The 14,380-nt window shown below is 39.7% G+C and overlaps 1 protein-coding gene across 2 annotated transcripts in view; it reads left to right on the forward strand.

Moving 5' to 3' along the window:
- The window catches only part of DNAH8 (dynein axonemal heavy chain 8), a 320,651-nt gene that overhangs the window by 222,424 nt on the left and 83,847 nt on the right, over positions 1–14,380 (forward strand). For both annotated transcript variants that reach the window (XM_049715770.1, XM_004267646.3), the window contains 3 exons: positions 1,946–2,067; positions 5,074–5,192; positions 6,775–6,977. In XM_049715770.1, coding sequence (XP_049571727.1) covers positions 1,946–2,067; positions 5,074–5,192; positions 6,775–6,977 — 444 coding nt within the window. The remainder of the gene's footprint in view (positions 1–1,945; positions 2,068–5,073; positions 5,193–6,774; positions 6,978–14,380) is intronic.

Genomic DNA, 14,380 nt, shown 5'->3' on the forward strand with positions numbered 1-14,380 from the left:
GTTTCCCCTGCCTGATTATTTTAGAAAAATATCATCTTTCTTTTATTGTAAACCATGGACAGAAAGACACATTAGAGGGTATTCTCTTGCCTTCCAGGTTGGATTGGACCTGAGCCTTCCAAAACAGAGAGTTAATGTCAAAATAACAGCTAATGATTACATAGCTCTTACTCTGGGCCATGACTATTGTTGGCTTTCTACATACATTCATTTATTTAATCTTCACAGCAATCAATCTGATGGATTCTATTATTACGCTCATTTGGCAGAAGAGAGAACTGAGAGAAACTGAGTTTTTGTCCAAGTTTATGCAGCTAGCGAGTGGCAGAGCCAAGATATTTGGGGGAACGGGATGGGCTGTGATTGTTCTGGGTTAGTTTAGGTGCAGGATATGTTGGAAACACTGATGTAGCTTAAATATCTTCTCCTGATGTCTTTGAGGTATATGTTTACATGAAATCACTGTGAGGGGGAAACAACCGAGAAGAAAAGGTGCAGCATCTACCTCCGTGTTAGAGGAGAGAATCCCTTAAATCTGCAGGTGACTTACTCTAGGGCTTGCTTCTCCTATGGTAACCTCAGTGTTAGCAGAAATGGTGCTAGAATAAGGTCTTTTCACCTGGTCGCTGCGGGGGGTGGGGGCATGTGGGAGGAAGGTTTACAGGTTCTAAAGGTGTTGTGGCACTCAGAGCCCCTGACTCCACGGTGGAGCAAAGGGATTTACACGAAAGGAGTACTTCAGCTCATTCACCTTCTCAGGAAGATGCTGGAGGGGAGAGCAGAGACCTGTAGTCCCTTCCACCCGCCACCTCCCCTGTTTTTGTCCCCGGGTTGGTAAGTGAAGTGGAGGGATTTGATGAGTTCTTCAGGAGGGTTATAGAATTTAAAAGTTCAAGAACCACTGTTTGGCATACATCTGAATTAAACAACAGAGCTGGAATTATTATGATAAAACATTGCTAAAGACATGCAATAGAGGAATTTTGAAAGTGCAGATATAACCACACATCTTGGTGAAGATTGTCACACTGAATGTGCTCATTTGACTTGTGATTTGCTTCAAAGTACAATCCAGTGCTATCACTCACATTCTCCACTCGACTCGGTGAGAGCAGGAGCCCTGTTGGGTTTCCTCTGCTTTATCCCCAGTGCCTGGAATATGCTGGATACATAGAGGTGGCTCAGTGAATGTTTGTTGAATAAATGAATGAATAAATGATTTGAACATTAATTACCCCCTTAAAAACCCACAGATGTATTATACTCCTCTCTTCCTCTTTCCCTCCATCCCTTCATATATCCATCTATCCATCTTTTTGACCTGATAAAAAATATTTCAATAGTATTGAATATCAAACTTCTGGAGGAGTGACGACTAAGAAATGACTTTTAAAATCACACATGAAAAGATCAACCGATTCATTGATATCAAAATTATAAATTTCAGGGCTTCCCTGGTGGCGCAGTGGTTGAGGGTCCGCCTGCCGATGCTGGGGACACGGGTTCGTGCCCTGGTCCGGGAGGATCCCACATGCCGCGGAGCGGCTGGGCCCGTGAGCCATGGCCGCTGGGCCTGCGCGTCCGGAGCCTGTGCTCCGCAATGGGAGAGGCCACAGCAGTGAGAGGCCCGCGTACTGCAAAAAATAAATAAATAAATTTCAGATAGTTAAAAAACAATAAAAAGGCAAACATCTGCAAACACGTGAGAAAAATTCTTTGCAGGGAAAAATGACAGGGAGTTGCTATCTGTATAAGATGGTGTAAATCACTAACACTTGAAGGAACTGTACCAAAAAAAGGTAACCACATTTTCTATAATGTGATTGTTTTCCAATTTTCCCATTTTTGTGTGTGATATGGTTATCTCATTTTTTATTATTTGGAAAATAAATTTCTAAAAAACAGAGCACAAGCTGACCTGATTCTCACTGATGCCTTTCCACAGGGGGAGCAGCTCTAGATCTGAAAGCCTGCCCTCCCAAACCGTTTCGCTGGATCCTTGATATGACCTGGCTGAATCTTGTGGAACTGAGTAAACTTCCGCAATTTGCAGAAATTATGAACCAGGTAATAAAGGGTTGGATAAAAGTACAGATCTGTAAACCCAAACACACCTGGGCCATTTAAACTGGGGCCTCCTGGTGACAAACCCTTCATCCAGAGGAGTCAACACACTTGTGTAGCTTTAAGGCGCTGTGGCTCTCCTGGGGGGTTGGGGACGGTGGACAGACGGATATCCCAAGGAATCTTTTCACAGGTGCAGGCAACTGTCTTTACTTCTGTGTGGTGGGCATGGATCATTTATAACCTGCTTGAGTTGCTGTCAGAATCAGAACCCTTTTATTCTGGGTGGGTGGACCCTTTTATTGTAGACTCCATGTTTTCACTGCCTGTGATTAAATAATTTGAGCAAATTTGAATTTGAGGCAAGTGAAGAGGTTGAGGTCCTTTTATAAAAAATCAGTCATTTCAATGGTGAAAATATTTATAAAATGGTGAAGTTATAATGGTGAAAATGGTGAAACAGACCCTGATTTACCTGTTTTTCTTATCTGAAAACGTAAATTGGTTATTGTGGATTAGTTGTTGATTCAACTCTCGCCAGAAAACAATTATGCAACTCAGAATAAAGACAGTTGTTTATTACTGAGGTCTGTTGGTTACGACTGTGTGTCACCAATGGAGGGCCTGCAGTTTCCCAGTGTCAAATGCTGATAATCATCTTTTTTACGGTTGCTGGTGATGGACAAAGTGAGTGATTGGTAGCCTTATCCCTAGGCTGAGGATGGCAGAAGCCTCGCACTGTCACCATGTGATTCCCTCCCCTCCACAAACATCCTATCCCCCACCCAAGAGTACACTAGGTGTGTCTGTTTAGGGGTACTTCTGGAACATTATGTATTCTTTACCCATTCACCATGGTTGGGTCAGAGTCAACTGGATAAAGTCCCTGGACTATATCTGTGGTGGACAGTAAGCTTTGTTTTGTACTACAGCTACAGCTGAGTCTTCCAAGTCCAAACAAATACTTTGAAAAAAAAAAAAAAGTGGTCTGGGTCTGGTCCGAGACTGGGTAAAGGCAGCCTTCAAGTACCACTGGAAAAAATCACACCTCTGCTGACGGATTATATTAATATAAGGATATACAGTATCATTTGCCTCAGTCAGTTAGATTTTAAGTACCCTTGGTGTAGAATCTGGTGGCTACTACCGCTTACTATGGGTAGGTACTTTGCAACAATAATAACTGTGCAAGCGAAGTATTATTGACAAGATTTATAGATGAGATAACTGAGATTCAAAGAGGTTAAGCACTTGCCCAAGGCCACATAGCCCATACATGGTAAAGCTGTAATTTGACCCCATGGTCATGACACCATGAGTTATTTCTGTCCAGCTTCTTTTACACCATTGGATGGGCCAGAAGGGAAGAGGAAGAGTTGTTCTCCACAAACTTGCAGAAGTTAGCCATCAGGGCGACCTGCCATCAGATGGGCAAGAGTTTGGCCTGTCTGTGGGAGGAGGGGAGGAAACAGGAGATCAATCTACCAGCTGAGTGGGTGTCAGAAACTGAAACAAAAATAGCCTCAAAGAGCAGCTGCCCTGCCTCGGCATCCCAGGTCAAACTGTGTAACACCTGGAGGTGGCTTTGCTAGCAGCGAGGGCCAGGAATGGGAAATGCAGGAGCAAGGCGCTGGGAGTTATCCTATCACAGATGCAGCTCGCCCTGAAAGCTTTATATGGTAGAGTCAAAATTAGCAGATGGAAGGCCAGTAGGTTGAGAATACGCACCTGTTTCTTCTTGGAACTCCTCTTTAGCAGCCAGTGTGGAGGAGACCTGCAGGGGGCACTCTGAGTAGCAGAGCACAGGTACCAGTGCAGTAGGGTGGGGCTGCAGCAGCACCCAGGCCCTCCAAGCCCTGTGCCAGGCAGATTCTTTTGGCAGCAGCCAACTAGGGAGAGCCGCTGCAATCTTCAGAGAAAGATGGCAGCTGTGAAACATTTCAGAAAGTCTCCATCTTTTAGCATCCCAGGGACAAAGTTGGAGCAACTGATTCACAGAGCAATTGTTTTGTTATTAACTTGCACCCTGTCTGTATCCTAGATGATGAATTGCTTGTGTGGTGTGGACTTTGGGCGGTTATTTAACCTCTCTGTGCCTCAGTAAAAAGTGGGGATAATAGAAGTAAAAGTACAGTCCTTGGGTCTGGCGCATAGTATCTGCTATATAAATATTTGCTATTAGTGCTTGCCATGGCTTTTAAAACACGCTTCAGACACTGTCTAAATAATCCAGCCTGATTGTTGCTGAGGAGCAGCGTCAGGCTCACCGATCTATAGTTTCTGTAATTAGTTTGGACAGCACTCGGACTTCAGGGAGCATCCTTTAGTACCTCTGAAAACCTGTGGTTCTCTCCATGCTTCTGAAAGAACAGGTGTTTGAGACCAGCTCTTGGAGAGACTTCATCCATTCTTAGGTTTAAGGTCTCAAGGTGGGGGGATGACTAGGAAAATAAAAGTTTTGATTTTGTCATCTATCACTAATTTAAGTAGAGGTCCACATGTAGAGGTTTGGGTATCAAAGTGGTTTATGTCAGTGGTTCTCATCGAGGGCAACCTGGTGCCACACCCCAGAGTGCACTGACAATTCTGGAGACCTTTTTTATTGCCACAAATCAGGGGCAGAGGTGCTCCTGGTGACTAGTGGATAGAGCCAGGGATGCTGCTAAACAACGTAAAATGCACAGGACAGCCTCTCTCAACACTAAATTAATCTGGCCCTAAATGCCCATAGTGCGGAGGTTGAGAAACCCTGGTCTATGTTTTTTCCTGCCCAGTCGTTTAGCGTAATTGATACATAGTCCTAATTTTAGCGAATAACGTAGAAGAGCAATGGAAAAACTGAAAGGGAATCATAATATCCAATCTATCTGAGTCACTGGTTCTGAAGAAAAATGTAAACAGTGTGGTTATGTTTAAAAAATTAGCTGCCTATAAAGAATGGCTTTCTCAGGTTATTCAATTTTAATTGCATATATTCCCGGGGCTCACTAATCAGCTTATTTATTTTAGATATCTCGTAATGAGAAGGGATGGAAAATCTGGTTTGATAAAGATGCTCCAGAGGAGGAAATCATCCCTGATGGATATAATGACTCACTAGATACCTGCCACAAGCTTTTACTTATCAGGTGAGAATAGGTATTATCAGACCTAGAGCATCACTTTATAGTGTCAAATTACAGATCCCACCTCAGTGAGCTTACTTCACTATGTGCTAGTAGTTACTGTAATAGATGTATGTGTTTCCCAACTGAAGTCTGGGATGGCAAATAAAATGGTGAAAGGTATATTTTGATAACGTGTTAATGATAGTGCTTTTAGCAAAACACGTATGAAAAATATGTTTGTACTATTCACTTTTGTCATCATTTACCATTGAGTGAATCATTTATTGTTGAATTTACTTCTGTAAAAGAATAGATCTCACAGTGTTACAAGGCAATTAGTTTTTAAGCTAAAACCAAGAATATTGTGCTATTGAAACATATAAATGCTGTTTTGGCTGTTAAAATGGAAGCAAAAGTTTGAAAGTGATGTTGAGGAAGAATATTCTTCCTTTTCTTTCTCACTTTTCATGTTTTCCCAACATGCAGTAGCTCAAAGAAGGATTCTATATTGGAAGATGTGTGTGTGTGTGTGTGTGTGTGTGTGTGTGTGGCGGGGTATGTGTGTGTGGTGGGCAAGACAGAAGGGTAGAGTTGGGGGAGACGAAACCACCAAAAGAATAACAAAAAGATGTCGGATTATGTTGGAGTTGTTTTTGTCTTTCCTAATGTTATACCCCTGAGTTTTCTTAGAAAAGTTGTTTCCTGGTTGTTGTCACTCTTTGAGAGTGATCAGAGCTGTCAGCAGTGATGACCTCAGGACCTGTAGACTGCAAAATGGCAATTTGTTTTTATTTTATTAGAATAGATGTGTCTTATATCCATCATTTTAAAATTGAATCTATGTCAAATGAATAATGCAATCTACTAACAAAGAAGAATCCATAGAGTTTGTCTGTGATCTAAAAATATCAAATGACATTTATTTAATGTGTCATTGTGTGCAGAACCTGCTACAGTGTAGTCTACACAGATGGTATTAAATAAATGCTTGCTGATCAAGCTACTTCTAACACCATTGACATATTATCTCCCTCTGAAGGCTGTAGAACCTCGAGTATGCAGCAGGCCAGCCCCCATCATGTACTGGACCTGGCAGAGGACGCCTCCCCTTGCATCCCTGCTGAGTCCCTGGCATCAAGAGCAGGGCGTGATGTATAGTATTCACTCCATAAATATTTGTCAAAGAATGAATGTGCTCCTGTGTATTAGTTTGAATGAGGAATTGCTTCCCTGAAGCTGATAGCTTAGTTACTAGGGATAATCACTGATGTGTTTTAAAACGAAAATAACTAAAGCTTCAGAGTAGTTGCAGCTTCCTCTGAAAATGAGACGTTTGGATCAGTTGACTTCTAAGTTCCCTTCTAGATTGGCAACAGAACTGGCCCTGACCTACTCCTTGCCAATGCCTCGCATCAAAACTACATGAACAAACTTGCATTCATCCAAGGATAGAAAACATTGCCATCCATCTTACACATATCTGCATAAAGGAGGATTAGCTCACTATCCTTTTGCTAACTAACTATGTGTTCTTTATGTGCTTAGCATTAGATAGAATTTTTAAAACCTGAATTTATTTCCTCTAACATGTGTGCATTTCTAGGTCTTGGTGCCCAGACCGTACTGTTTTTCAAGCAAGAAAGTATATTGCAGATTCTTTGGAGGAAAAGTACACAGAACCAGTTATCTTAAATCTGGAGAAAACTTGGGAAGAAAGTGATACACGAACACCTCTGATATGTTTTCTGTCCATGGGATCTGATCCCACAATTCAAGTTGACGCATTGGCCAAGAAACTGAAGCTGGGTATGATCAGCAACCTATGAAATTTAGCAAAACCTCCATATTGTTGCCTCACATTTTGCCTTTCATAGTTTTATAGCTTATTCTTATAAATATATTGATAAAATTCATAAATATTAGAAAACTATTAAACTCCTTCTTTCCTCCCCTTTCAGATCTCCTGGAGTGTGTGATATAGATATCTTTGTGCAGAGAGGAACACACTCATTTACCATATAGTGGTTTTTTTTTTAAAACATCTTTATTGGAGTATAATTGCTTTACAATGGTGTGTTAGTTTCTGCTGTGAATCAGCTATACATGTACATACATCCCCATAATCTCCTTCCTCTGCGTCTCCCTCCCACCCTCCCTATCCCACGCCTCTAGGTGGACACAAAGCACCAAGCTGATCTCCCTGTGCTATGTGGCTGCTTACCACTAGCTATCTAGTTTACATTTGGTAGTGCATATATGTCCATGCCACTCTTTCACTTTGTCCCAGCTTACCCTTCCCCCTCCCCATGTCTTCAAGTCCATTCTCTACGTCTGCATGGTATATCTCTCCATCTGTTTGTATCATCTTTAATTTCTTTCAACAGTGTCTTGTAGTTTTCTGCATACAGGTCTTTTGTCTCCTTAGGTAGGTTTATACCTAGGTATTTTATTCTTTTTGTTGCAATGGTAAATGGGAGTGTATCATTCATTTCTCTTTCAGATTTTTCATCATTAGTGTATAGGAATACAAGAGATTTCTGTGCATTAATTTTGTATCGTGCTACTTTACCAAACTCATTGATAAGCTCTAGTAGTTTTCTGGTAGCATCTTTAGGATTCTCTATGTATCTGCAAACAGTGACAGCTTTACTTCTTCTTTTCTGATTTGGATTCCTTTTATTTCTTTTTCTTCTCTGATTGCTGTGGCTAGGACTTCCAAAACTATGTTGAATAATAGTGGTGAGAGTGGGCAACTTTGTCTTGTTCCTGATCTTAGAGGATAAGCTTTCAGTTTTTCACCATTGAGAACAATGTTGGCTGTGGGTTTGTCATATATGGCCTTTATTATGCTGAGGCAGGTTCCCTGTATGCCCACTTTCTGGATGGTTTTTATCATAAATGGGTGGTGAATTTTGTTGAAAGCTTTTTCTGCATCTGTTGAGATGATCATATGGTTTTTCCCCTTCAATTTGTTAATGTGGTGTATCACATTGATTGATTTGCATATATTGAAGAATCCTTGCATTCCTGGGATAAATCCCACTTGGTCATGGTGTATGATCCTTTTAATGTGCTGTTGGATTCTATTTGCTAGTATTGTGTTGAGGAGTTTTGCACTTATGTTCATCCGCGATATTGGCCTGTAGTTTTCCTTTTTGTGACATCTTTGTCTGGTTTTGGTATCAGGGTGATGGTGGCCTCGTAGAGTGAGTTTGGGAGTGTTCCTCCCTTTGCTATATTTTGGAAGAATTTGAGAAGGATAGGTGTTAGCTCTTTTCTCAATGTTTGATAGAATTGCGTGGTTTATTCTTAATGTGCTGAAAATCTGAATGTTGTTGGAATTGCCATTTGGGATCATCCAGGTTCAGCTCATTAAGTATACCTTGTAGGGTTAATTCATTTATGTCTTTATAAAGATTATCAAAGTGATTGATTATGAATCCCTAAATCTACTCTATGAAATAAAACTTGAACTTATTATCTAGTTAATGTAAACATGATACAAAATTAATTTAGTCATCTTTAAATAGTTCCCACATGTCCCTCTTCACTAAGAAGTTCCTGTAAACTGTTAGCTTATGGTAGCATGGTCTGTGTTCACCCCTCTTTTCTCATCTGACTTTGCTCTGTTCACTGGCACCACACTGTTCTATGTTCTATATGGATCCATATTTGAATGGCCTCCTTCTTCTGTCTAAACACTGACACCCAATGCAGAGAGCTCCCATGTTCTGTTGGCAAGTACTCATGGTTAAGTCTCATTAACCACCTTTAAAGTAGGGTGTTTTGCTCTGACGTTCACTGCAGCATGCCAGTCATCTGCATTAGTCTAAGAATGGTGCTTCTCTCGTAGCCTTGGAGTTAGCAAATCTCTTTGAGATCGACTCCTCCATGGATCTTTGTCCAGTTGCTTCTATGCCCCACTTCTCTCTGCATATAGATTCCTTTTTTTCTGTCTTGCCACAACCGAACTCCATGTGACAGAACTCATGGCTTCTGTTGGCTCATGAGCTTCACTACCTACATGTTCAGTATGTTCAGCACTCCCAGTGTTACCGAACCCAAACTTGGGTCCACTCACCTGCCATGCAGCAAAGCCAACTTACTGACCCAGGTTGTGGTGAAGGAAAGTACAGTGTTTATTGCAGGTTCCAAATAAGGAGAATAGGCAGTTCATGCTCAAAAGGCTTTCAGGGAAGGGTTTTTAAAAGTGACATTTGGAGTGAGAGCTGCAGGATGCATGACTTTCTTCTGATTGGTTGATAGTGAGGTAACAGGGTGGTGTTTCGGAAATCTTAATCGTCAACCTCTGGTTCCAGCCGGTCTGGGGTCTCCATGCTTGTGGTCTTCATGTAGTCACCATCCTCCATCTGGATGGGGGTCTTAGTTTCTTCCTAATAACTCAAAGGTATGCATCAGATTGTTATGTATATTCCTTGAGGAGGACCTAGGACTTTGTTTTATCACTGACTGTTGTTTAATCTGTCGTCACTTTTCTTCTTAACTGCTTTTCCTTTGTTTCTGTATCCCTCACTTCCCCTGTGTTTTGGAACTCAGGGAAGGCCTACGAGACTAAAGCATTTTTCAAAAAACAGGGAACACAGAGGGGCTTTTGTACCTGGGATGGCCCCATGGGGTCCTGCTTGGTTTCACCAGGGAAATTCCCGTTACTCTTGGTCCCAGGTCCAAATATCCAAGGAAGAAGTTCATTGGTTTTGCTTTGGTCATGTCTCCTTTCTGGGCCAATCAGTGAACTGCTGCTTTGTAAATGGGTCCATAGCAAGAACCACATATATGGAGCTAGCATGGAGGGCATTTCTTAAAATGGGATACTGTTCCTAGAAGAAGGGCAGTTCCCACTAGAGTTACCCTTTCCAGTTTACCTCAAAATAATGCTGTTGTCTAGGACAAGGGTTTAAGAACAGAATTAAGAAATTAACTCGAGGTCTCCTTTGGGAGAAATTATAACTATAACTTTAAATAAATACATAAGGCCAGAATGGTGCTGTCACCTCATATTATTATATGTTATCATACTGCTTTGCTTGGCAATTTGGTGATTCCATTTCTTGGTACTACTTTAGTTTTTCCAGAAATTGTTCAAGCTTCTATTGGTTGCCTTGTTAGGAAACACAGTAGATTTAATTTTGACACTGAAGGAGCCAGTGAATTTTATAAAGAACTCTTCGCTCATTTTCAAGGAATGTTAGGAAGCAGCATGCTGTTCATTGCTTTGGGTTACAAAATCCCCCAAATAGCTGTGAAAATGAAAGCATTATGTAGACATATTAATATTATATTAATATTATTATTATATATATAATTATTATATTATATATTATATAATATATTATATATAATATATATTATATTATATTATATATATAATATATATTATATAATATATTATATATATAATATATATATTTATATTATATATTATATATATAATTTTTATATATATTATATATTATTATATTATATATATTATATATTATTATTATATTAATATTAATATTAATCTCATCTCAACTAGAGATATTTTATTTGGATAACTGGATAATAGATAATCATAGAATTCTCAAGGTGAATAGGATTCTGGAAATCCTGAAATCCAAGTACCTTATTTTACAGCTGGGGAAAGTAAGGTCTGGAGATAAGGCCAGAGAGCTAGTTGGTGACATATATGATTCAGGACTTAATCTCTGGGCTTCGAAATCCCACTTCAGTGGTCTTTCTCTTTTATTCCATCTCACTGCCTTTAGTGGATGAATTAAACAGTTGCCTGACAGCACTTTGAGGGATGGGACCAAATCAAATAGGTTTTTGTAGAAAAGAGAAGAAGGAAACTTCTCACTGTGGAACCTGTCAGGCTCTGTGGTGAGCGATTCAGAGAAGATAAAGTCTGCACAAAAACACTGGGTGCCTGGGAAAGAGGGAGAAAACAGATGGATTTAGCATTAGAAAATCCTACCAGGAGCTTGGGTGAAGGAGAAAGGGGTCCCAAGGAAGGATGGATTTGAAAATAGAATCGAAACATGAATGAAAAAGGACAAACAAATATAAAATATAAGCCCACAAATATATAAAAGGAATGAGAAAATGGGTATAACAAAGTATACAGATGAAAATAGTTAAATAATAAGATAATGGTATATAATTACAGTAATAAAGTTTTAAAATCTCATTAAAATGGACATTTGTAGAAAAATATAAATATACAAAATTTTCTCAGAAAAGGTTGAAAAACCTGAATAGATGAATAATCAAGATGAAAAAAATTAGAAGTTTTAAAATTATTACCTCAGCAAAGACACTGGGCTTGGATGATTTTTTTGCTAAGTCCTTTAAAACTTTGACTGCTATATTCCATTCCATAACACATAAAAAGAGGATATATTGGGGCTTCTGTGGTGGCGCAGTGGTTGACAGTCCGCCTGCCAATGCAGGGGACGTGGGTTCGTGCCCTGGTCTGAGAAGATCCCACATGCTGCGGAGTGGCTGGGCCCATGAGCCATGGCCACTGAGCCTGCGCGTCTGGAGCCTGTGCTCTGCAACGGGAGAGGCCACCAACAGTGACAGGCCCATGTACCGCAAAAAAAAAAAAAAAAGAGGATACATTTTCCTCTTTATTTTAAGGGAATAGCATTATCCTGGTATCAAAAACAGACCAAGATAGTCACTGTATAAAAGAAAGAAAACCACAGATTGATCCTACTTATCAATATAAATGTAAGGACCTTAACCAAAATGCAAGCAGGAAGAATTCTGCAAAACATTAAAATAACATGCAGAAATTAATAATGTGCCTTGACCAAGTAGGATGCATAGACAAATCTGAGAAATATACAGTATTAAGAAATCTCATCACAGGAGTAAGTGAATGACTTTTCCTTAAGTTATCATATTATTACCTCGATAAATGCTAAAAAGGCATTTTATAAAAATTCAACATTCGTATTTGGTTTTTAAAAAATGGGGATAGGGACTTCCCTGGTGGTGCAGTGGTTAAGAATCTGCCTGCCTATGCAGGGGACACGGGTTTGAGCCCTGCTCCGGGAAGATCCCACATGCAGCAGAGCAACTAAGCCTGTGCGCCACAACTACTGAGCCTCCACTCTAGAGGCCACAAGCCACAACTACTGAAGCCCACACGCCTAGAGCCCGTGCTCCACAACAAGAGAAGCCACTGCAGTGAGAAGCCCACACACCACAAGGAAGAGTAGCCCCTGCTCGCCACAACTAGAGAAAGCCTGTGTGCAGCAACGAGGACCCAACGGAGCCAAAACTAACTAAATAAATAAATAAATGGGAATAGAAGAATATTGTAATAATATGACAATGAATATGAACTTCAAACAACTTCATGCTTTTTGGTGAACAACTAGAGACATGCCCATTAAAGTCAGGAACAAGATAAAGATGTCTGTTATCACCACTTTCATTTAGTATTGCTGTGGAGGATATAGCTAATGTATTGTAAGAATCATAAATAAAAGATATAACTACTGGAAAAGAGGGACAAAAATCATCATTATTCTCAGATAGCATAATTGTCTAACTAAGGAACACAAATGAATCAACTGGAAAACTATTAGACTTAACAGGATAGTTCAGTAAGGTGGCTGGTCACAAAATAAATATATTTAAAAAATCAATGGAGCATTCTTGTAAAATAAAATGTAAAAATCCCATTCACTCTCTCAATAAAAATAAAACTGAGAAATGATCTTTAAAATACCTATTAGAAGAAAACTATAAAACTTTCTTAGAGACATGAAAGTAGACTAGAATAAATGGAGAGTTAAACCACATTCCCAGTATAAAGATTCAATATTGTAAAGATGTCAGTAGTCTCTAAATTAATCTATAAATGGAATGCAAGTCTACCTGAAATTCCAATAGCATTTTCCCCCTAATTGGATAGTAGAGGGATCTTCGATCATCCAGAGCAATAAATGGACAAAAATAGCCAAGAAAGCTTGAAAAGGAAAAAGAATAATGTGGAAAAAGCCCAATCAGATTTTAAAAAATTTATCAAATGACAATAACTTAATCAGTGTAGAACTGGCTCAGAGAAGATAAACAGATCAATAGAGCAAAATGAAAGGCCCCAAATTAGACTCTAGTATATACAATAGCTTGTGATAAGACTGTGATAAGATTCACATTTTAAATCAGTGGAAGGAAAATGGATTAGTGAATAAACACTGTTGGCATAGCAGGTTAACTTCAAAAGAAAGAAAGGATTTTACCTCACATAAAACTAAAGTACATTCTAGGTTGATTAAGGTTTTAAATGGTTTAAACTATAAAAGAATAAAAAAGAATATATTGATACTATTGGGGTGGCTAAGATTTTCTTAATCATAATACCAGAATCCAAAACCAGAGGAAAAGATGTTTGACTGGATGAAGTTTTAAAACTTCTGTATGTCATAAATAAAATTAAAACACAAATTGCTGTCGAATCCAAGCTTGTGTGCCCAATGCACAGTGAGGCCAAACAAACTGAAATGGAGTTTGGAGCAGAGAAAGGTTTATTGCAAGGACCAAACAAGGAGTATGGGGAGGCCTATGCTCAAAAGACCCAAACTTCCTGATAGTTTCTGAAGAAGAGTTTTTAAAGGCAAAATTTGGGGTGAGGGCTGCAAGGTGTGGGATTTTCTTTTGATTGCTTAGTGGTGAGGTAACAGGGTGGTGTTCCAAGAATCATGTACTTAGCCTGAAGTTACCATCCTCCACTTAGGTGGGGGCATTAGTTTCTGTAAGAAGAACTCAAAGATATATTGTTATGCATATCACTTTAGGAGGAACTAGGACACTTTATCACTGCAGTATTGTTTGTTTCCTTTTTTTTTAACATCTTTCTTGGAGTATAATTGCTTTACAATGTTGTGTTAGTTTCTGCTGTATAACAAAGTGAATCAGCTATATGCACATGTATATCCCCATATCCCCTGACTTTTGTGTCTCCCTCCCACCCTCCTTATCCCACCTCTCTAGGTGGTCGCAAAGCACCAAGCTGATCTCCCTGCACTATGCAGCTGCTTCCCAGTAGCTGTCAATTTTACATTTGGTAGTGTATATATGTCAGTGTTACTCTCTCACTTGGTTCCAGCTTACCCTTCCACCTCCCTGGGTCCTCAAGTCCATTCTCAACATCTGCATCTTTATTCCTGTCCTGACCCTAAGTTCATCAGAACCTT

The sequence above is a fragment of the Orcinus orca genome, chromosome 10 (assembly GCF_937001465.1).
Source record: "Orcinus orca chromosome 10, mOrcOrc1.1, whole genome shotgun sequence".
Classification (NCBI taxonomy): Eukaryota; Metazoa; Chordata; class Mammalia; order Artiodactyla; family Delphinidae; genus Orcinus; species Orcinus orca.